At 43.3% G+C, this 24,558-nt stretch overlaps 1 protein-coding gene across 2 annotated transcripts in view; it reads left to right on the top strand.

Moving 5' to 3' along the window:
* The window catches only part of LOC123491420 (nidogen-1-like), a 55,478-nt gene that overhangs the window by 15,474 nt on the left and 15,446 nt on the right, over positions 1-24,558 (top strand). For both annotated transcript variants that reach the window (XM_045222159.1, XM_045222158.1), the window contains exons 2-12: positions 3,070-3,372; positions 3,786-4,018; positions 4,307-4,725; positions 5,950-6,090; positions 6,309-6,560; positions 7,904-8,104; positions 9,419-9,652; positions 21,534-21,671; positions 22,408-22,536; positions 22,909-23,052; positions 24,246-24,374. In XM_045222159.1, coding sequence (XP_045078094.1) covers positions 3,070-3,372; positions 3,786-4,018; positions 4,307-4,725; positions 5,950-6,090; positions 6,309-6,560; positions 7,904-8,104; positions 9,419-9,652; positions 21,534-21,671; positions 22,408-22,536; positions 22,909-23,052; positions 24,246-24,374 — 2,323 coding nt within the window. The remainder of the gene's footprint in view (positions 1-3,069; positions 3,373-3,785; positions 4,019-4,306; positions 4,726-5,949; positions 6,091-6,308; positions 6,561-7,903; positions 8,105-9,418; positions 9,653-21,533; positions 21,672-22,407; positions 22,537-22,908; positions 23,053-24,245; positions 24,375-24,558) is intronic.

Here is a 24,558-nt window from a genome sequence, read left to right as displayed (position 1 = left end):
GCTTCGGGACAAGTCTCTGAATGTCCTTGAGTGGCCCAGCCAGAGCTCGGACTTGAACCCGATCGAACATCTCTGGAGATACCTGAAAATAGCTGTGCAGCGACGCTCCCCATCCAACCCGACAGAGCTTGAGAAGATCTGCAGAGAAGAATGGGAGAAACTCCCCAAATACAGGTGTGCCAAGCATGTAGCGTCATACCCAAGACTCGAGGCTGTAATCGATGCCAAAGGTGTTTCAACAAAGTACTGATTAAAGGGTCTGAATTCTTATGTAAATGTGATATTTCAGTTTGAGATTTTTTATACATTTGCACACAAAAAATGTATAACAGTTTTTGCTTTGTCGTTGTGGGGTATTGTGTGTAGATTGATTGAGGGGAAAAAACGATTTAATCAATTTTAGACTAAGGCTGTAACGTAACAAAATGTGGAAAAAGTCAAGGGGTCTGAATACTTTCCGAATGCACTGTATATATATCCATATCCATTACATTTTACATTACATTTTAGTCATTTAGCAGACGCTCTTATCCAGAGCGACTTACAGTTAGTGAGTGCATACATTATTTTTTAAATAATTTTTTTCATACTGCCCCCCCCGTGGGAATCGAACCCACCATGCTCTACCAACTGAGCTACATCCCTGCCGGCCATTCCCTCCCCTACCCTAGACGACGCTAGGCCAATTGTGCGCCGCCCCATGGGTCTCCCGGTCGCGGCCGGCTACGACAGAGCCTGGATTCGAACCAGGATCTCTAGTGGCACAGCTAGCACTGCGATGCAGTGCCTTAGACCACTGCGCCACTCGGGAGAGAATCACAGTATAGGATGAAGTTCCCAAGCATTGACCTTAGACAAGTTTTTCTTCTCTGTTCTTTATTACGATTTGACTACACTATATATACAAAAGTATGTGGACACCCCTTCAAATGAGTAGATTCGGCTATTTCAGCCACACCTGTTGCTGACAGGTGTATAAAATTGAGCACAGAGCCATGCAATTTCCATAGACAAACATTGGCAGTATAATGGCCTTACTGAAGAGCTCAGTGACTTTCAACTTGGCACCGTCATAGGATGCCACCTTTCCAACAAGTCAGTACATCACATTTCTGCCCTGCTAGAGCTGCCCCGGTCAACTGTAAGTGCTGTTATTGTGAAGTGAAAAAGTCTAGGAGCAACAACGGCTCAGCCGCGCAGTGATAGACCACACAAACTCACTGAACGGGACCGGCGAGTGATGAAGCGTGTAGCATGTAAAAATCGTTCCAAAATGCCTATGGAAGCAACGTCAGTACAGAAATGGGTTTCCATGGCCGAGCAGCCACACACAAGCCTTAGATCACCGTGCGCAATGCCATGCGTTGGCTGGAGTGGTGTAAAGCTTGCCGCCATTGGACTCTGGAGCAGTGGAAACGCGTTCTCTGGAGTGATGAATCACGCTTCACCATCTGGCAATTAAATGGACGAATCTGGGTTTGGTGGATGCCAGGAGAACGCTACCTGCCCGAATGCATAGTGCCAACTGTAAAGTTTGGTGGAGGTAGAATAATGGTCTGGGGCTGTTTTTCATGGTTTGGGCTAGGAAAATTTACCGGAACAGTTTGCCAAAAAACTAATTTGCATGTGAAAATATGAGTTTGCCGCAAATTTACCTCAACATTTTGCCACAAAACTCAAATCTGAGCTTGCCGCAAATTTGCGACAAATTGGCCAAAGGTTTGCCACAAATGTTTGCCGGAAGCCTTTTTTTTTGGTAAGGGTTTGTGGCTGTGTCAGCTACTAACCTGCGCCTCTTAAGGGGAAAGTAATCACATTACATTACTGAGTTTGGGTAATCCAAAAGTTATGTTACTGATAAAAAATGTGGACAGGTAACTACACTGAACAAAAATATAAATGCAACATGCAACGATTTCAAAGATTTCACTGAGTTAAGTTTAATTTAAGGAAATCAGTCAATTGAAATAAATACATTAGTGCCTAATCTATGGAATGCAGTGAATGGAAATCTTAAAACTACAGCATACAATGACTTTCTAAATGATTCTTTGCTTCCAACTTTGTTGCAACAGGCCCTTTCCTGTTTCAGCATGACAATGCCCTATGCACAAAACGAGGTCTATACAGAAATGGTTGTCGAGATCGGTGTGGAAGAACTTGACTGGCCAGCCCTGACCTCAACCCCATTTAACACCTTTGGGATGAATTGGAACGCCGACTGCGAGCCAGGCCTATTCGCCCAACATCAGTGCCCGACCTCACTAATGCTCTTGTGGCTGACTGGAAGCAAATCCCCACAGCAATGTTCCAACATCTAGTGGAATGCCTTCCCAGAAGAGTGGAGGCTGTTATAGCAGCAAAGGGCGGACCAACTCCATATTAATGCCCATGATTTTGGAATGAGATGTTCGACGAGCAGGTGTCCACATGCTTTTGGTCATGTAGTGTATAAATAAGGCAGTCAGGCCTTGTCAAGGGTGAACTGTTCCTAGATCAGTAGGGGAACCATATCACATTTATAAGGTCTGCTCTAGGATAAACTGATCCTAGATCAGTAGGGGGAACCTCAGACATCTTTCACAATAGGGGGAGAGAGATGCCCCATTTTCCCTGGGGGGAGGGGAGGAAGCCTTAACTTATGTGAAGGAGGGGTCATGGCATGTTAAGATTTACTGGGCAACTATTTTCGCGAGGACCCTGACCGTGCTGTAAAACCGGATATTTACTTAAACGAGTTTGCAGCAGGAGAGGGTTCTCTTGAGCATGTTTTCAAAGCTACATTACCTTACCATTGTCAAAATTCCTAAGATTTCAATTCTAGTTGAAGTCATCATGATAACATTTTATTTCTGAACCCCACAAATGCCATGCTGTCAGCTGGTCATTCACAGCAGCTGTTGGGTAAAAAGTGACAGGATCGCTGATTGTATCATGGACATTGACAATTATGACAACCACATTGTGGTTCAAAAACATAATTATCCAAAAAGCTATTTGAACTGTAGGCTGTAAATGATCATCCATGTCTTTGCTGATGATAACACGTTTGTGATATTCCAATCCCAGATCAACACCAATGGCTTTCTGGCAGTAGAAGAACCTAAGGTTGAGTCTGAGTACCTGGGAAAGATGCCTGCCAGCTTCGGAATGATAGCGGCTTTCCTCGGAGATCTGGACAACAGCGACGGAGTGGGGAAGGTGTACTACCGACAGGACAGCAGGCCTTCTGTGCTTCTCCGGACCACTGACCACATCAGCCAGGCATTCCCTCAGGACGACGAGATCGAGCCCACCCACGCCTTAATCATCACATGGGAGAACGTGGCGGCCCACGGCGCGCCTGGTCGAGGAGATGGGCTGGACAGAAAGGTAAGGAGGACCCTCATAGCTTGGCCTAGATAGGGGTCATTTTCAAGTCTTTTAAAAAATGTCATTGGATATATTGAACTGTTGATAAACTTGTTTTAATGCCACATTGATATAGATAGCAGTTGAAATTATAATTTTACACCATCTTTTCTATCCACCTAATATGAAGTTGCCTAAAACCCATACATTTTACAATGTAGTTACAGGTATGCAGGTACAGTATAATTAGAGTGATGATACTCATGGTTACATAGTCCTTCCAACTGTGTTACCTGTTTGCAGTTTTTGTGGTGGGCTACATAGATTGTTTTGTTCCATATTCAGTTCACTCTACCAAGCCAAACTCAAGGCCAAAGGTAGTGCACTAAAGAAGTAAGAGTTTCCCTCTTCTATTTCTTCTTTCTACAATGTAGAGAAACACATTCCAGCTGGTGGTGGCGTCCATGGCGTCCGCCTCCTACGCCATCTTGTTCTACCCCAGGGAGGGGCTGCAGTACATCTCCACGCCTGTGGCGGGCCAGAGCGAGCCAGTCCACGCCGGTTTCAGCCAGGGCCTGGTCCAGGGCTGGTTCAGCTGGAGCAGCAGCCAGGGGTCCTACTACCGCATCGCCTCCGACGACGAGGCGTCCGTCAGACAGCTCTCCGAGTATGTTGATTGGTTGGTGGGTGGGTTGGTTGGTTGGGTTGGTTGATTGATTGGTTGATTGATTGGATTTCTATAGTGCGCTTCCAGATGCTGCAAGTTCTTTACATAGGCTTACTAAGTCATGTTCATAGAAGACTTGGTTATGCTTCTGTCATTATGTTTTGACCTAGTATTTGCATAGTTACATGGCATTATGATCATTATGTAATAATTACATATAACCTGACATATGCATAAAGCTTCTTCATAGAGGTAGGTCTCATAATGATCCATTCTGTCTTCCGCTAGGGAGACCAACTCAGGCAGGCGTGGTGTATGGGTGTACGAGATCGGCACCTCCCCGTTCTTCTCCTCCATCACCCCAGGCCAGGTCACCAACCTGTCCCCGGAGGAGGGCGTGGCAGGTGGGCAGTTGGAGCCGGTGCCAGAGTTTCCACCCAGAAACACTGGAGAACAACAGGAGATTGAATTCCCTCCCTATGAGCGCGAGGAGGAAGAGGAGACACCTGAGCCGGAGCTGCCCCCAACTGTCCACACGGTCCAGTACCAGCCCAGATACCCTGTTGTCCCTGAGCCGCCTCAGTCCAGATACCCTGAGACGGTCCAGCCCAGATACCCTGAGACGGTCCAGCCGCAGCCACCCCGCTACCAGCCCCAAACCCCACAGGTGGTGGTCGTGGACGAAGATGATGACCTTGATGTTGATGGTAAGCCATGAAAGAAACAACAACAATTGAATCTGTGTCTGAAAATTGTGGACGGAAATAGAATTCTAGTCAAGATTGCCATGAGAGAAACATTGGTTTAGTTTAGTTTTTAAGGATCTGCATTAGCTACTGCACATACAGCAGCTACTCTTCCTGTTGTCCACATAAAACGTCCAAATACATGACAAAGTACCGAACAGTTATAGACAAGAACAACATAAGATATTACATTAAATTCAAAAAAAGTTATATATAAGAAACACACCAAGAGACAACAAAAATACTATTTACACACTATTCATATATACATATTCATATTTTTATATACAGTACAGTTAAATTAGATCTTTAGAAAGAGGAGAGGCGCTGTGATAAAATGTTTTTTTAAATCCGTTTTTTAAAGCTAAACTTGCTTTTTGCCTGAGTAAACTTTGGAGGCAGAGCATTCCACGATGACGTGGCTCTATACATAACTGAGCGATGAGATGGCTCTATACATAACTGAGCGATGAGATGGCTCTATACATAACTGAGCGATGAGATGGCTCTATACATAACTGAGCGATGAGATGGCTCTATACATAACTGAGCGATGAGATGGCTCTATACATAACTGAGCGATGAGATGGCTCTATACATAACTGAGCGATGCATTAAATCTGTTTTTGGTTTGGGTACAGTGAAGAAACCCATAGTGGCGTGTCTGGTGGGGTATGTCTGTCTGTTTTGAAGTGTATGCAAATAGATTATACAAGTAGTTAGGCATTTTCAACACACACGTTTCTTAAAAAGACTAGAACAGAAGTTGTCCATTTCTCCTCAACCCTCAACCATGAAAGACTATCATGCATGTTGTTGTTAGTTCTGTGTGTGCAGTTAGGGCAAGGCGTGCTGCTTTGTTTTGAGCTTCTTTGTTTTGAGCCATGCTGCTTTGTTTAACCAGCTTGCTAAAGTATTTTGTAACAAACAAGAGCTCCAATGAAATTACACTCTTAGAAAAAAAGGGTTCCAAAAGGATTCTTTGACTGTCCCCATAGAATAATCATTTTTGATTCTAATTAGAACCCTTTTTGGTTCCAGGTAGAACCCTTTTGGGTTTCATGTAGGGTTCTTCAAAGGGTTCTCCTATGGGGACAGCCAGATAACCCTTTTAGGTAATAGATAGCACCTTTTTTTCTAAAGTTGTATTTTTTCTAAGAATGTGGTTTGTCTTCTTTTCGGCAGTGTTTGCGTACAATTCTGAAACATGCACCAGTAACAGGCAGAAGTGCTCGTCCTTCGCCGACTGTAAGGACTACACCAATGGCTACTGCTGCCACTGTAGGCCTGGTTTCTATGGCAACGGCAAGGATTGTGTGGCTGAAGGTAGTAGTAACCCCATAACCCATATACATACAGTATTTGTGTAATAAGGGTTAGGGTTAGCTTGCTACATTCATTAATGAAATATGTGAAATCAAGTTTTAAAATGAAAAATCAATTGAAAACCTGATAATTCTTGACACACAGTCACACATCAGTTACATTTTAAGTTACATTAATTAAAATCTAATTAAGTTAAGTTCCTCACATTCCACACGCAGGTAAGCCCCAGCGGATGAACGGCAAAGTGAATGGCCGGGTGTTCGTGGGCAACTCGCCCTCGCCGCTGGAGTTTTCCAACAACGACCTGCACTCGTACGTGGTGGCCAACGATGGCCGCGCCTACGTGGCCATCAGCACCATCCCGGCCGGCCTGGGACCCTCCCTGCAGCCCCTCTCTTCCCTGGGAGGGGTCATCGGCTGGACCTTCGCTCTGGAGCAGCCCGGCTACGAGAACGGCTTCAGCGTCATCGGTAAGAGCTGGTCACCGATTGTTTTGCACATTGTTGTGTCATTAAGAGTTGTTTTAAAGTATGAGCTGACATTGGGTGAATCACAAAAGTGATTCCTCGCTTCCTTGATTCATAGCGTCTTTCTCAAGACTTCCTTGCCCCCGAGAATGTCCATGAGAAGGGAACTCTGATCTTCTGCTAAAATGCGTTTGGAGAAAGAGGCGACGAATCATCAAGGAATCAAGGAAAAACAGTTGAGAAAGTGCCATAGTGTCATTAAGAAGGCAGCAGTTGATTTGAATACATTTGGCTTTTCTCATGTGTATTGGGTTGCATTTGGTTTTACTGCTCCTTCCATTGTAGCAAAGGCGCCTGGGGCTTGGGGCTTTGTTTGCTGTGGTCTAATGAGATGTCCTTCAAAGATTGAGGTGTGAATGACCGCTGTGGGATTGCTGCTTAGGTCAACATTTTTTCAAGTTAAGTTTAATTAGCTTGATTTATTTGCTCTCTTTGAATTACATATTTTTTGTATAGTCAGAGGCCATGTCCGAAATCTGGCTTGCCTACTACTTACTTAAACTGCATACTGTGTATTAATAGTACTACATACTATTAAGAGCATACTGTTTAGTAAAAACGAATGCAGTAAGCAACAAATATCAGCATACTAGGCTCATCCATACTGAGAATGTGTAATCTAATGCACAATTGCATTGATTCCCGCCATTCGTTCATTTTGGTACAGTGTGTCCCCTCAGCTGATTATCAGCTGTTGTCAAACACACGTTGGTCTCGAAAGACGATTCTATTCCTCAATAGTGTGCAGCGAATTCTACTAGATTAAAAGCCGAAATGAGTATGACATCCTGGCATTTAAAGCATACCTTTTTTTGGACATTTCACATACACTACCGGTCAAAAGTTTTGACACACCTACTCATTCAAGGGTTTTTCTTTATTTTTACTATTTTCTACATTGTAGAATAATAGTGAAGACATCAAAACTATGAAATAACACATATGGAATTATTTATATTTGAGATTATTCAAATAGCCACCCTTTGCCTTGATAACAGCTTTGCACACTCTTGGCATTCTCTCAACCAGCTTCATGAGATAGTCACCTGGAATTTGTGGAATTTCTTTCCTTCTTAATGCGTTTGAGCCAATCAGTTGTGTTGTGACAAGGTAAGGGGGGTATACAGAAGATAGCCCAATTTGGTAAAATACCATGTCCATATTATGGCAAGAACAGCTCAAATAAGCAAAGATTTAGTTGTCTCTCTCTTTCCTTCTCCCACCCCATCTCTGCTCACACACACACACGCACACAAACACCCTCAACCCCCCTGCTCCCCCTCCAGGTGGCGTGTTCTCCAGGCAGGCCGAGGTGACCTTCTTACCGGGCAACGAGAGGCTGACTATCAAGCAGGAGTTCAAGGGCATCGACGAGCACGACCACCTGGTGGTGAGCACCAATCTGAAGGGCCGTCTCCCCGAGGTCCCCCGCGGCTCCACTGTCCAGATCGACCCCTACAAGGAGATCTACCAATATGGCAGCAACCGTAAGTTATGACCACACCAATATAACTTGGAATGCAGACTTGGGGTCAATTCCATTTCAATTGAGTCAATTCAGGAAGTAAACTAAAATTATTTTGATGTCCTGAGTTTAAATGGAATTGACCCCAATCCTGGAACTCGACACTGTCACAGTTTGTAGTACATCAAATCACATAAGAAAGTTCAGCATTCATCCCAATGTTGTTATTAGTCAAAGTGCTCTTACGTGCGACCAGATAGAAGTCTATCCTATTCTTTTCATGAGACACATAGTCTTAGAAACACTTTTGGCAGCAATTACAGCTGCGAGTCTTCTTGGGTAAATGCTCTAAGAGCTCTGCACACCTGGATTGTGCAATATTTGCCCATTATTCTTTTTTAAATTATTCAAGCTCTGTCAAGGTGTTGGATCATGGCTAGACAGAAATATTCAAGTCTTGCCATAGATTTTCAAGCAGATTTAAGTCAAAACTGTAACTTGGTAAGCAACTCCAGTGTAGATTTGGTCTCCTCTAGGATTTTGCCTGTGATTAGCTCCATCCTGTTTCTATTTATCCTGAAAAACTCCACAGTCTTTGCCTCAAGCATACCCATACCATGATGCAGCTACCACTATGCTTGACAATAAGGAGGCAATTACTCAGTGATGTGTTGTGTTGGATTTGCCCCAAACATAAGGCTTTCCATTTAGGCCAAAAAGTATATTCCTTTGCGTGCTTTTATTGCAGTAGTTTTTTTTTGCCTGATTGCATACAGGATACATGTTTTGGACTATCCATGAGCAGTTTCCTTCCTGTCCTGCAGCTAAGTTCAGAAGGACGACTGTATGTTTGATGTGTCTGGGTGGTTCAATACATCATCCACAGCATAATTATTAACTAGACCATGCTTAAAGAGATATTCAATGTCTGATTTGTTATTGTGACCCATCTACCAATCACTGCCCTTCTTTATAAGGCTTTGGAAAAGCTATCTGGTCTTTGTAGTTGAATCTGTGCTTGAAATTCAACACTTGACTGTGGGACCTTACAGATATTGTATGTATGGGGGAGAGAGGAAGGGGTAGTCATAAAATATTAATGTCAACAAATTTGACTCCTGAACTAATTTAGGCTTGCCTAAATGTTAATGCAACAACTATATTCTAGTTATAGAATTTGTATTAATTTGAAAACATTTGTTGAATTTTCTTTTCACTTTGACATTATGGACTATTTTGTCTAGATCAATGACAACAAATCCAAATGAAATATTTTTCAATCTCACTTTGTAACGCAACAAACTGTGAAAAAATATATAACACTCCATTTCTTCAGTGATCACCTCCTCCTCCAACCGTGACTACACCGTGAGCCTACCGGACGGCAGCGTCCAGACCAAGACCTACCAGTGGCGTCAGACCATCACCTACCAGAGCTGTCCCCATGACGAGGCGGTCAGGGCCGTGCAGCCTACCCAGCAGCTCAGCGTCGACCAGATCTTCGTCATGTACGACTCGGGCAACCAGCTGATCCGCTACGCTATGAGCAACAAGATTGGCTCCATCCACAGTGAGTAGAACCTCTTGTGTTACAGCGAATCTTTGTTCATGTTCTCCTATAATGTTATGCTAACCTTGTGCTTATTTTCTGCTAGTTGTGTTCACATTCTTCTAATGTTCCGCTAAAGTTCTGCTAGTTGTGTTAACCTTCTGCTAAAATTCTGCTAATGTTTTGCTAACCCTCTGCTAACAGGATTGGGCCCATCCTCAGTGAGTATAGCCTATCGTGTAAATACTGATCATCTTCAGCTAACGTTGTGCTAATGTTCTGCTATCTTTCTACTAACTTTCCGGCTACATATGGCTTATCCTCTATGTTTGGCTGGATGTGGCTGTAAGACGAGACACCTGATGCTTACATTTAAATGGTGGTGGAAGCCATGTGTGGATTTGCAACAAGATCGTATGATCGATGTTAATAATGACAGGCAAAAAGGAGTACCAAGAAGAACAATCAAGGCAACATTACATTGTTGTGGGTGGAATCCCAGTCTCCACACAAGACCTGGACAGAGTCTGAGGAGAAAGTGAGAAAGATTATTGATGAAAAGCTGCAGATAGATCATAAGAAGAGTGAGGTGGAGTGCGACCATAGGATTGGAAAACCTATCTCTGGCCCAGGTGACAGACCTAGGTTGATAGTGGTAAAGTTCCTGCGGTACAAAGACAAGGTGGCTGTTATGGAGAGAGCCAAGAACTTGAGAGGAACCAACATCTTCCTCAACGAGGACTACTCTGAAACTGATCCCAGCTATGAAAGCTGCCAGAGAGCGTGGGGACATTGCTTACATCCGTAACGACAGGCTCATTGTCCTCACTCCCACCCAAAAGCCTGGAAGGGGTGAGAGAACCAAGCAGATGGGTTCATAGCCTAACCCCTGCACCCTGATTGACGGCATGCTTTGTTTGTGGTTTCCCATATTATGTCTATCTCTAATAAGATACCCAGGAAAGGGCAAAAAATAGTCCATATTAATATATGCAGTCTAAGAAATAAGGTTAATGAAATCAATAACTTGCTAACCTCAGGTAGCATTCATACACTACAAAGTATCTGGACACCTGCTCGTCGAAAATCCCATTCCAAAATCATGGGCATTAATATGGAGTTGGTCCCCCCTTTGCTGTTATAACAGCCTCCACTGTTCTGGGAAGGCTTTCCACTAGATGTTGGAACATTGCTGCAGGGACTTGCTTCCATTCAGCCACGAGCATTAGTGAGGTTGGGCACTGATGTTGGGCGATTAGGCCTGGTTCGCAGTCGGCGTTCCAATTCATCCCAAAGGTTTTCAATGGGGTTGAGGTTTAGGCTTTGTGCAGGCCAGTCAAGTTCTTCCACACCGATCTCAACAAACCATTTCTGTATGGACCTCGCTATGTGCACGGGGGCATTGTCATGCTGGATCAGGAAAGGGCCTTCCCCAAACTGTTGCCACAAAGTTGAAGCACAGAATCGTCTAGAATGTCATTGTATGCTGTAGCGTTAAGATTTCACTTAACTCGAACTAAGGGGCCTAACCCGAACCATAAAAAACAGCCCCAGACCATTATTCCTCCTCCACCAAACTTTACAGTTGGCACTATGCATATGGGCAGGTAGCGTTCTCCTTCTCCTGACATCCACCAAACACAGATTTGTCCGTCGTACTGCCAGATGATGAAGCATGATTCATCACTCCAGAGAACCCATTTCATGAAGCTCCCGACGAACAGTTATTGTGCTGAAGTTTCTTCCAGAGGCAGTTTGGAACTCGGTAGTGAGTGTTGCAAACGAGGACAGACGATTTTTACGCGCTTCAGCACTCCGCGGTCCCGTTCTGTGAGCCTGTGTGGCCTACCACTTCACGGCTGAGCCGTTGTTGCTCCTATACGTTTCCACTTTACAATAACAGCACTTACAGTTGACCGGGGCAAATCTAGCAGGGCAGAAATTTGACGAACTCACTTGTTGGAAAGGTGACATCCTTTGACGGTGCCACGTTGAAAGTCGTGTGTGACTGAAATAGCCGAATCCACTAATTTGAAGGGTTGTCCACATACTTTTGTATATATAGTGTATATTAACCATCACTGAGACTCACTTAGATACTTCATTTGACAACACAGCAGTAGCAATACAGGGTTATAACATCCATAGAAGAGACAATAATAAATATGGGGGCGGTGTCTCTGTATACAGTGCATTCGGAAAGTATTCAGTCCCCTTCCCTTTTTCCACATTTTGTTACGTTACAGCGTTATTCTAAAATGGATTAAATAGATATTTTTCCTCATCAATCTACACACAATACCCAATAATGACAAAGCGAAAACAGGTTTTTATAAATTTTCAAAACAGAATTACCTTATTTACATAAGTATTCAGACCCTTTGCTATGAGACTTGAAATTGAGCTCAGTTGCATCCTGTTTCCATTAATCATCTTTGAGATGTTTCTACAACTTGATTGGAGTCCACCTGTGGTAAATTCAATTGATTGGATATGATTTGGAAAGGCACACACCTGTCTATATAAGGTCCCACAGTTGACAGTGCATATCAGAGCAAAACCCAAGCCATGAGGTCAAAGGAATTGTCCATAGAGCTCCGTGACAGGATTGTGTCAAGGCACAGATCTGAGGAAGGGTACCAAAAAATATCTGCAGCATTGAAGTTCCCCAAGGACACAGTGGCCTCCATCATTCTTAAATGGAAGAAGTTTGGAACCACCAAGACTCTTCCTAGAGCTGGCCGCCCGGCCAAACTGAGCAATTGTGGGAGAAGGGCCTTGGTCAGGGAGGTGACCAAGAACCCCATGGTCACTCTGACAGAGGTCCAGAGTTCCTCTGTGGAGATGGGAGAACCTTCCAGAAGGACAACCATCACTGCAGCACTCCACCAATCAAGCCTTTATGGAGAGTGGCCAGACGGAAGCGACTCCTCAGTAAAACCTACATGACATCCCGCTTGGAGTTTGCCAAAAGTCACCTAAAGGATTCTCAGACCATGAGAAATAATATTCTCTGGTCTGATGAAACCAAGATTGAACTCTTTGGCCTGAATGCCAAGCGTCACGCCTGGAGGAAACCTGGCACCATCCTTACGGTGAAGCACGGTGGTGGCAGCATCATGCTGTGGGGATGTTTTTCAGCGGCAGGGACTGGGAGACTAGTAAGGATCAAGGGAAAGATGAACGGAGCAAAGTACAGAGAAATCCTTGATGAAAACCTGCTCCAGAGCACTCAGGACCTCAGACTGGGGCGAATGTTCACCTTCCAACAGGACAACAACCCTAAGCACACAGCCAAGACAATGCAGGAGTGGCTTCAGGACAAGTCTCTGAATGTCTTTGAGTGGCCCAGCCAGAGGCTGGACTTGAACCCAATCGAACATTTCTGGAGAGACCTGAAAATAGCTGTGCGGTGATGCTTCCCATCCAACCTGACAGAGCTTGAGAGGATCTGCAGAGAAGAATGGGAGAAACTCCACAAATATAGGTGTGCCAAGCTTGTTGCCCCATACCCAAGAAGACTCAAGGCTGTAATCTCTGCCAAAGGTGCTTCAACAAAGTACTGAGTAAAGGGTCTGAATACTTATGTAAATGTGATATTTCAGATCTTTAAACCTGTTTTTGCTTCGTCATTATGTGGTATTGTGTGTAGATTGATGAGGGATTATAAAAAATAAATCAATTTTAGAATAAGGCTGTAACGCAAAATGTGGAAAAAGTCAAGGGGTCTGAATACTTTCCAAATGCACTGTATGTTCAGAGCCAAAGTCCTGTGAAGCTCAGAGAACATCTCGTGCCAAAGGTTGTTCTAGTGTTGTGGTTGCAGGTTCACCTGCCTCATCTAAAGCCTCTTCTTTTGGGGTGCTGCTATTGGCCACCAAGTACTAACATTTATTATCCGGATAATATGTGTGCAATGCTTGATAGTGTATATGATGTTAACAGAGAGGTCTATTTTCCGGGTGACCTAAAAATATAGGTTTTCATCAAGTTGTCCTCTCAAGAAGAAACTTCTTACTGTAACCAATGCCTGTAATCTGCTTCAGGTTATTAATCAAGCTACCAGGGTGTTTACAAACAGTACAGGAACTACTGTATATCATCCACGTGTATTGATTATATTTTTTGTAATGCTGCAGAACTTTGTTCTAAAGATGCATACACACCCATTGGATGTAGTGACCACAATATAATAGCTGTATCCAGAAAAGCCAAAGTTCCAAAGGCAGGGCCTAAAATAGTGTTTAAGAGATCATACACATTTTTGTAGTGATTCCTATGCTGAAGATGTAAAGAAGATTGATTTGGTCAAATGTGTGTAATGGTGAGCATCCAGACGTTGCAATACATTTATGAAATTGCTCCTTCCAGTTATTGATGAACATGCACCTATTAAGAAACAGACTGTTAGAACTGCTAAGGCGCCGTGGACTGATGAGGAACTGAAAAAAAGAGTGGAGTGGCTAGTAAGTCTAGTTGCACATCTGATTGGCAAACCTACTGTAAATTTAGAAATTATGTGACTAAACTAAACGAAAAGAAGAAGAAACTGTATTATGAAACTATGATAAAATATATAAAATATTATGAAAAAAAGCTTTGGAGAACATTAAATTATAGGCAGAAAGACTTTCAACACCATATTTTATTGAATCAGATGGCTCATTCATCACAAAACCCTGTGATGTGGTCAATTATATCAACAACTACTTAATTGGCATTGTGGGCAAATTCAGGAATGAAATGCCAACAACAAACTGTGAGCCATCATATTCATGCATAAAATACTTAATTATGAAAGAAAAGCAAGGTACATTTAAATGTCATAAACTTAGCGTGGAAGAGTTGAAAAAATTGTTGCTGGCCATCAATAATGAGAAACCACCTGGTATTGACAACTTAGATGGAAAGCAACTGAGGATAGTAGCGGAATATGTTGCCGCTCTTATTTCTCACATCTTCAATATGAACTTGGAGAGAAAAACCATTTTCATACCTCAAATCAAATCAAATTGTATTGGCCACATGTGCCGAATACAACAGATGCAGACATTACAGTGAAATGCTTACTTACAGCCCTTAACCAACAGTGCATTTATTTTTAATAAAAAAGTAAAATAAAACAACAACAAAAAAGTGTTGAGAAAAAAAGAGCAGAAGTAAAATAAAATAACAGTAGGGAGGCTATATATACAGGGGGGTACCGGTGCAGAGTCAATGTGCGGGGGCACCGGCTAGTTGAGGTAGTTGAAGTAATATGTACATGTGGGTAGAGTTAAAGTGACTATGCATAAATAATTAACAGAGTAGCTGCAGCGTAAAAAGATGGGGTGGGGGGGCAGTGCAAATAGTCTGGGTAGCCATGATTAGCTGTTCAGGAGTCTTATGGCTTGGGGGTAGAAGTTGTTGAGAAGTCTTTTGGACCTAGACTTGGCACTCCGGTACCGCTTGCCGTGCGGTAGCAGAGAGAACAGTCTATGACTAGGTTGGCTGGAGTCTTTGACAATATTGAGGGCCTTCCTCTGACACCGCCTGGTATAGAGGTCCTGGATGGCAGGAAGTTTGGGATGTACTGGGCCGTACGCACTACCCTCTGTAGTGCCTTGCGGTCAGAGGCCAAGCAGTTGTCATGCCAGGCGGTGATGCAACCAGTCAGGATGCTCTCGATGGTGCAGCTGTATAATTTTTTTTGAGGATCTGAGGACCCATGCCAAATCTTTTCAGTCTCCTGAGGGGGAATCGGCTTTGTCGTGCCCTCTTCACGACTGTCTTGGTTTGTTTGGACCATGATAGTTCGTTCGCGATGTGGACACCAAGGAACTTGAAGCTCTCAACCTGTTCCACTACAGCCCCGTCGATGAGAATGGGGGCGTGCTCAGTCCTCTTTTTTTCCCTGTAGTCCACAATCATCTCCTTTGTCTTGGTCACGTTGAGGGAGAGGTTGTTATCCTGGCACCACACGGCCAGGTCTCTGACCTCCTCCCTATAGGCTGTCTCATCGTTGTCGGTGATCAAGCTTAGCACTGTTGTGTCGTCGGCAAACTTAATGATGGTGTTGGAGTCGTGCCTGGCCATGCAGTCATGGGTGAACAGGGAGTACAGGAGGGGACTGAGCACACACCCCTGAGGGGCCCCTGTGTTGAGGATCAGTGTGGCAGATGTGTTGTTACCTACCCTTACCACCTGGGGGCGGCCCGTCAGGAAGTCCAGGATCCAGTTGCAGAGGGAGGTGTTTAGTCCCAGGATCCTTAGCTTAGTGATGAGCTTTGAGGGCACTATGGTGTTGAATGCTGAGCTGTAGTCAATGAATAGCATTCTCACGTAGGTGTTCCACTTGTCCAGGTGGGAAAGGGCAGTGTGAAGTGCAATAGAGATTGCATCATCTGTGGATCTGTTGGGGCGGTATGCAAATTGGAGTGGGTCTAGGGTTTCTGGGATAATGGTGTTGATATGAGCCATGACCAGCCTTTCAAACACTTCATGGCTACAGACGTCAGTGCTATGGGTCGGTAGTCATTTAGGCAGGTTATCTTAGTGTCCTTGGGCACGGGGACTATGGTGGTCTGCTTGAAACAAGTTGGTATTACAGACTCAGTCAGGGACATGTTGAAAATGTCAGTGAAGACACTTGCCAGTTGGTCAGCACATGATCGGAGTACACGTCCTGGTAATCCGTCTGGCCCTGCGACCCTTGTGAATGTTGACCTGCTTAAAAGTCTTACTCACATCGGCTACGGAGAGCGTGATCACATAGTCATCCAGAACAGCTGGTGCTCTCATGCATGCTTCAGTGTTGCTTGCCTCGAAGCGAGCATAGAAGTGGTTTAGCTCGTCTGGTAGGCTTGTGTCACTGGGAAGCTCGCGGCTGTGCTTCCCTTTGTAGTCTGTAATATTTTTCAAGCCCTGCCACATCCGACGAGCGTCAGAGCCGGTGTAGTACGATTCAATCTTAGTCCTGTATTGACTCTTTGCCTGTTTGATGGTTCATCGGAGGGCATAGCGGGATTTCTTATAAGCGTCCGGGTTAGAGTCCCGCTCCTTGAAAGCGGCAGCTCTACCCTTTAGCTCAGTGCGGATGTTTCCTGTAATCCATGGTTTCTGGTTGGGGTATGTACGTACGGTCACTGTGGGGACGACATCATCGATGCACTTATTGATGAAGCCAGTGACTGATGTGGTGTACTCCTCAATGCTATCTGAAGAATCCCGGAACATGTTCCAGTCTGTGCTAGCAAAACAGTCCTGTAGCTTAGCATCTGCGTCATCTGACCACATTTTTGGGCGGCAGGTAGCTTAGTGGTTAAGAGCATTGTGCCAGTAACCAAAAGGTCGCTGGTTCTAATCCCCGACCTGACTAGGTGAAAAATCTGTCGATGTGCCCTTGAGCAAGGCACTTAACCCTAATTGCTCCTGTAAGTCGCTCTGGATAAGAGCGTCTGCTAAATGACGTAAATGTGTTTTATTAACCGAGTCACTGGTGCTTCCAGCTTTAGTTTTTGCTTATAAGCAGGAATCAGGAGGATAGAGTTATTGTCAGATTTGCCAAATGGAGGGCGAGGGAGAGCTTTGTATGCGTCTCTGTGTGTGGAGTAAAGGTGGTCTAGAGTTTTTTTTCCTCTGGTTGCACATTTAACATGCTGGTAGAAATTAGGTAGAACGGATTTAAGTTTCCCTGCATTAAAGTCCCCGGCCACTAGGAGCGCTGCCTCTGGATGAGCGTTTTCCTGTTGACTTATGGCCTTATACAGCTCATTCAGTGCAATCTTAATGCCAGCATTGGTTTGTGGTGGTAAATAGACAGCTATGAAAAATATAGATGAAAACTCTCTTGGTAAATAGTGTGGTCTACAGCTTATCATAAGATACTCTACCTCAGGTACTCTACCTCTACCTCTTACCTGGTGGGAAGCTAAAGTCATTCCGCTACCCGAGAATGGTAAAGCACCCTTTTCTGGTTCTAACAGCAGATCAATAAGTCTACTGCTGGCTCTAGCAAACATTTGGAAATAATTTGTTTTTGACCAGATACAATGTTATTTATTTATTTATGAACAAACTAACAACAGACTTTCAGCATCCCTATAGAGAAGGGAATTCTACATGTACTGCACTGACACAAATTACTGATGATTGGCTGAAAGAAATTGATAATAAGAAGATGGTGGGAGCTGTACTGTTAGATTGCAGTCCAGCCTTTGATATTATTGACCATAATCTGTTAGTGGAGAAACATATGTGTTATGCTTTTACACGCATATCGCGGATTAAAAGCTATCTATCTAATAGAACTCAGAGGGATTTCTTCAATGGAAGCCTCTCTAACGTAATACATGTAAAGTATGGAATTCCACAAGGCCCATTACTGTTTTCTAGCCTTAAACAAAGCCTGTGTGTCTATGTATGCTGATGATTCAACCCTATACACATCAGCGGATACAGCTAGTGAAATCACTGCAACTCTAACTCTGACTCTGAGGAAGTAGATAAAGGGCCTCATTGCCAAAATCCCAAAGTATCCCTTTAAGCTCTAGACCTAAGATGGTTCTGGTTATGAAAGATGTGACTATAGAACAAGTTGAGGAAACTAAACTTCTTGGTGTCAACTTAGACTGTAAATGGTCATGGTCAATGTATATTGATTCAATTGTTGACAAGATGGGGAGCGGCCTGTCTGTGATAAGGAGATGCTCAGCATTCTTAACACCACAACTAACCAAACAAGTCATACAGGCTGTAGTTGTATCATATCTTGACTATTGCCCAGTAATATGGTCAGGTGCTGCAAAGAAAGACAAAATAAAGCTAAAGCTGGCTCAAAACAGAACAGCATGTCTTGCCCTGCAATGTTCCAAGAGAGCTAATGTCAACTAAATGCATGTTGACCTTTCCTGGCTCAAAGTACAAGAGACATTGTCTGCATCACTTCTCAATTTTGTTAGAAATATTCATGTGTTAAAAACTCCAAAACATCTATTCAATCAACTAACTTACAGCTCTGAAAGACATTCATATTCCACAAGGCATGCAACTAAAGGTCTCTTCATAGTCCCTAAAGCCAAAACAAATTCAAGGCAATGATAACATGGAACTCCCTCCCATCTCAAATCACTCAAGCAAGCAAAAGTAGTTTAAATAAATTATTTAAACAGCACATCACAAACCCTCTGACCTAAATAGCTGTAGCATCTCCCTCCCTAGCACATCTTGTATTTGAGTTAAAGTTAAAGATAAGATGTGCCCTTGGCATCAGGATATCAAGGACTGCTCAGAGAAAGCAATTGTAAGCAAAACCTCAGAGTAAGGACTTACTGGTCTGGTCAGCTTACTGATGTTAGTCAGTAGAGCCAAGTTTTATTGAAGTGTATGAAAGTGTATTCTTATTTTGTGACTGGTGGATGCTGCTGTGTGTGAGTGTGGTGCGGGGAATGACAATGGAAATGCAAAACAAGTTTATGAGAACCAGACGAAACTCCATAAGAGACTCGGACGAAACTCCATATCAAGGGGACTTTATTCATTTTATGTCCAAAGGCCACACACTATACCTTAGCTAGCCCTTTATGGGCGGATAGACTGTAACACGGCAAATGTTTGGTTTAGTTCATTTCTATGCACTAGACCGGGCGATGGACATATGTGAAGCCCATCTGATGATAATGATGACTGTTCAATTTATTGAACGGAGTGGAGGGATGGATCTCTAAAAAGTCCACGTATGTAGCTAAAGGGAAGGATTAAAAGGAAACTCAACACGGTTGCTGAGGTGAAGGATTAAATTGAAGCCTTAGCGGGTTGGAAACTCCATCTGTAGCTCATTGCTATGATCAGGGGGTGAAAGACTTCGTAGAAGCCCCAATCTGATGATGACTGTTCAATTTATTGAACGGAGTGGAGGGATGGATCTCTAAAAAGTCCACATATGTAGCTAAAGTGAAGGATTACATTTACACTTTAGCTGGAGGAAACTCAATACGGTTGCTGAGATGAAGGATTAAATTGAAGCGAGGAGGAAACTCCATCCGTAGCTCATTTATGAGCTGAATGGCATGGTTGCTAGGGTGAAAACTGTGGTTGAAGCCTTAACTGGAAGAATTGTAGCATTTCCATTGTCGTTTTCGTTGCACTTGCATCTATGAATCACATTATTATTATGAAGCGTATTGACGTCAAACGGGAAAACCAAGGACACTGGTGGTTCCTAATGTTGTGAGATTCTTGCTGATGTTTACAGAACAGCTGGTTCTAAGAGATTAGGATCAGGACCTGCAATTGCAACAGTAAGCAACTGTAACGAAATGGATAACTGCAGTGTAGCCTTTGTTATGAGCACATGTTACATGGATTCCTAAGGCATAAGAATATGAAAGTGTGTGTATTCTTATTTTAAATGTATGTAGTTCTGTACCTGTCTATGAACGTTATGTATTATGTCATGTTATGTAGTTATGTCCTTCAGCTGTAATTGTCTATTAATGTTATATATTATTATACCATGTTTTGTGTGGACCTCAGGAAGAGTAGCTGCAGCTTTGGCTGTAGCTAATGGGGATCCTACTAAAATTCTAAATATACTAAATCTCCATGCCTCATTATATGACTATGAAGCCTTCCAAAATACTTGGGCAATCATTTAGAATCAACTCAAATTATTCCACAAACATTGATAGCAACAGTATTATCTCTGAAACATGCAAACAACAGTGTTAATCATACATGGGCAAACTATGGCCCGCGGGGCAGGAAGAGGGAAGGTGCTGGGCCGAATTCGACCTGCGGGCCGTAGTTTGTTCATGTATACATTTCCCCAACAGATTCTTCTGTCTCTACTCATAAGTGTGTCTTCTTTAGACATCTGGGTGATGTTGTTACCGCTCATTTGTTGTCTCAATGGACCATCGTATTACATACATTTCTCTTCAAGAGCGTTTGAATTCCTGACTATACACAGTATGGAATGCGAGCCAAATGAATAGTCATTATCTATAGTGTAACATTATCCGTAGGTAAACCAAAACCAAGTATTTCCTCAGCTGGCCCTTCAAAGACACCCAAACCCTTGACAGGGTAAAAGATAGCGGCTAAGGTAAACAAGGGGCCGTGCTTCAGTTCACACAAGGTAATTTACTGCAGGTTGGAGGTGTAAGAAGAAGGGGGAGAGTGGGGGAGGGCAAGAGGAAGGCACCGGGAGAGGGGTAAAGGTACATAGGGGATGGCCGGGGGTGGCGGTCAGGGGGCCGGGGGTAGGTTATGCAAGCAAACTTGACTCAGCTGGAGTTTATTGGCAAAAGTGGAACATCTGTGCCGAGTTTCCTGTGAGGATGCAATGGGGTCTGGAGGAGCAGGGACTTCAAACATCCCCCCTCCCCTAATAAGCAGCTGTCTGATAAGCGGTCGGCACATCCCCTCTAACAGCCAGGAGAGGTGTCTTACATGCCTGTGTCTACAAAACAGAGACATTATGTGTGTGTTGGTGTGTGTGATGTCACAACATATTGTCCAGCTATTCAACAGCCATTTTCAACAATAACTAACGTGAGGGTTACTAGGAATCTATTCATTTCAGGTTGTAGTACTATATACTGTGGTTTTTCAGACTTTTCAGACTGAAGTATCCAAAGACACTTAAGTAACACCAAAGTAGAACTCCCCTGATCCCTTGATTTACAAAATTCATAATCTGAAAACAGCCTCACAAAAGCCTTACTGAAGGACTACATGTAACCTATAAGTGAATTGCTGTTTGTCTAACCAATTGGTCCCTACCATATTTACTGCAACTATTTCACTTAAATTCTAGCTATAACATCAGAACTAACCCTGAACTAGTCATTGATGGCATCACCCACTAACACGGATCCCACTGCTGCCTCTCAAGAGAATGGACGTTTGCTTTGATTGACAGGTGGCCCACCAGAGCAGAACCCATGTTTCACCGGCAGACACGGCTGCGACACCAATGCCGCCTGCAGACCCGGAGAAGGCATCCAGTTCACCTGCGAGTGTTCCACTGGTTTCACTGGGGACGGACGTCAATGCTATGGTAGGGGCCCTGCACACTATACATACCATCTTAAACCTACAGCAGCTGATGCACAATGGACATGGGGAAAAGTCTATTGAAGTTTGGGTTATACTTTATTTTACGTATTTACCTGGTAATTCATTAAAGGATGCATGGTAATAACTTTATTACATTATTATCTAATAAACTTAGACAGTGATCTTGGGTCTGTTGAGCATTTTCCCCCACTAAGGATTGGGGGAAGGTTAGGATTGGGCGAGCTGATCCTAGATCTGTACGTTTGATGTGAAAACAGCTCATGACCTTTCATGACTGATCTTCCTAAAATAGGTAATATTAGTAAGATGGCATCTTCATAGTAGTGGTCATGATATTACATTTGACTTATTTTGCATTTTCTAAGAACTCAAAGACGCTTTACATTACTAAAGGGGAAGACCGCACAAAGAGATGAACAACCATTGCAGGACTGAGACAGACTGTAGCATAGGAAAACAAGCAATGTCATCAGAAATGTCTCATCACTAATAATTCATATTATTAATATACTGTAATGTACAGTATATTGCTACATAAACTACAAATGACACAAATAATCACATTAAATAATGTATTACAAATATGCAATGAAATAATGTAATTATTATTATGGCTGTTGATATGACTTGCAGTAAACATGAATCTGGTGCAACAGAATTGCCATCAGGGGACAAATAAAGTTGTTTGAATTTAATTGAATGTGCTCATTTTGTAGACATTGATGAGTGCAGAGAGACGCCCGAGATCTGTGGTTCTCACGCCATATGCAACAACCAACCGGGAACATTCCGCTGCGAGTGTGTGGATGGTTTCCAGTTTGCCAGCGATGGCAAGACCTGTGTCGGTATGTAGTGCTGAAAAAGTGTGTTTGCAGCTGTGTTGTTTTTTGTTTGGATGGCCCCCAATATAACTCTGTTGCAGTTCACACAACATTAATACACACTTAAATACACTAACCGTTTACAGATTTTTTCATAGCATTAATAGATTCATCTTAAGCTCCAATTTAAGAGAGTTTCTATGCCATATCAGTCTATTAATCTGTTGTTTTCATTTGTCTATCAAACAGTCTATTGAGAAAAACCGTCTACTGAGAACTTTCTCACATTTGCTACTGATTTTTATGGTTTTAGTTTAATCAAACAAATGATTCAGGGGATTTCTATCTCCACCAAGTCTAAAATCTGCCTCCCCCTTTCCCCCCTATCCCTTGTAGAAGTGGACCGTCCCATAGACCACTGCCAGAGGGGCACCAATATCTGCGACATCCCAGAGCGGGCACGTTGTAGCTACACGGGGGCGTCCGCCTATATCTGCTCCTGTCTGCCCGGCTTTGTGGGTGATGGTCATACTTGCCAGGGTAGGGTGACACTTAAACAGTTCTGTGTGTGAGTGTGTGTGTGTGGTGGCGGCAGACACCAGCGGAGAGAAAACCATGAATAACTTATTCGACTGAATGGTGTTGATGTCCTGTTTTCAGAGGTTGAAGGACTTTTTTTTTTATCTAAAAGAAGTCGATAATCCTCTTTACTAATACAATTATTCCATATCCATCCATTCCATATCCGTTGACTTAAATGATCTGAACTCACTCATGGCAACAATATACATTTGTCGTCAGGTGATATGTCTAGACTTGCCTTTGCAGCCCTTGTTTAGTTACTAGGCCATATTAGAATAACTTTACTGTCCAACATGCAAAATAAAGTTGTCTTTTGCTTTTCTCGGAACCCCCCCAGACACCACAGAAACACACCCTTCAGCTTAAAAAAAACATACCATGTCTTCTCTCTAAACTCTCCACTGGGTCTCTCTATGTTGAACCCTCTGAGTCCTCCTCGTTGTAATGCACCCACATCGAGGCCCCTGCGAGAGGAAATATGTCCACCTGGACAGGAAATGCAAACACAACCCGGCCCTACAGCTGGGGAGCTCGTTGGTCATGCGTTTTATTCATCCATCCCTGTATTTCTTATTTTCCCTCGTCCAATGCGACTTGGCCGGCCACCAAACGAAAGCCGTATGAATTTCCATGTAGGATTTGTATAACTCCTTTTTCATTTGGTGTCCTTAGAGATAGACTTTAGAGGTTGGGGTAGTGAGCTGGGGTAGTGAGCTGGGGTAGAGAGCTGGGTGTGTTACATACAAGTTGCATCCAAAAGAATGGTCTCCCTATCCCTATCGAATGCTAAGCTTCAACATGTGTACACAGTACTTTAGTTATGCAGCTACTATGTTTTATTGACTGTACTTTTCTAAAGAATTATGTTTCTTTCCCCATCTAACATCATCACATAACACAGGATGTGACATGTCATGAATGTATGTTTCACATTTAGATACTTTATATAGGCATACAGTCTAGTGCACTACCAATACTAATAACAACTGTGTGTTTTTTGTATATCTCCATAGCAGGATTTAATATTCACATTCCTATTGACTGTGTATATTTCAGCTATATATTGAAACATTTTGATACATTGCTTTCATTTGAACTTAGCATCTGTGTCCCTATTGTTTCTTATTGACTGTTGTTTCTCACACACACAGATATTGACGAGTGCGAGCAAGGTCGCTGTCACCGGGACGCCGTCTGTTATAACTCTCAGGGCTCCTTCACCTGTCAGTGCCACCCTGGTTTCCATGGCGATGGCTTCCAGTGTGCCCCTGGCCCCCCGGGTATGTAACCCCTGTGCTTTTTGGTGTAAATAAATCACCTTTCCAAACCGCAAGTTGTGTGAGAGGAGTTCTTCTCGGGGTCATGTTCATTTGGAACCAAACAGAAGTTTGATCCCTGGTCAAGTCATACCAATAACTCAAGAAATGGGGGAATCTGCAGTTCAAACAATAACAAAGTGGGCAC

The sequence above is a fragment of the Coregonus clupeaformis genome, chromosome 8 (assembly GCF_020615455.1).
Source record: "Coregonus clupeaformis isolate EN_2021a chromosome 8, ASM2061545v1, whole genome shotgun sequence".
Taxonomy (NCBI): Eukaryota; Metazoa; Chordata; class Actinopteri; order Salmoniformes; family Salmonidae; genus Coregonus; species Coregonus clupeaformis.
The sequence above is the reverse complement of the archived record's forward strand: the minus strand, read 5'-3'. Positions and strand labels throughout refer to the sequence as shown.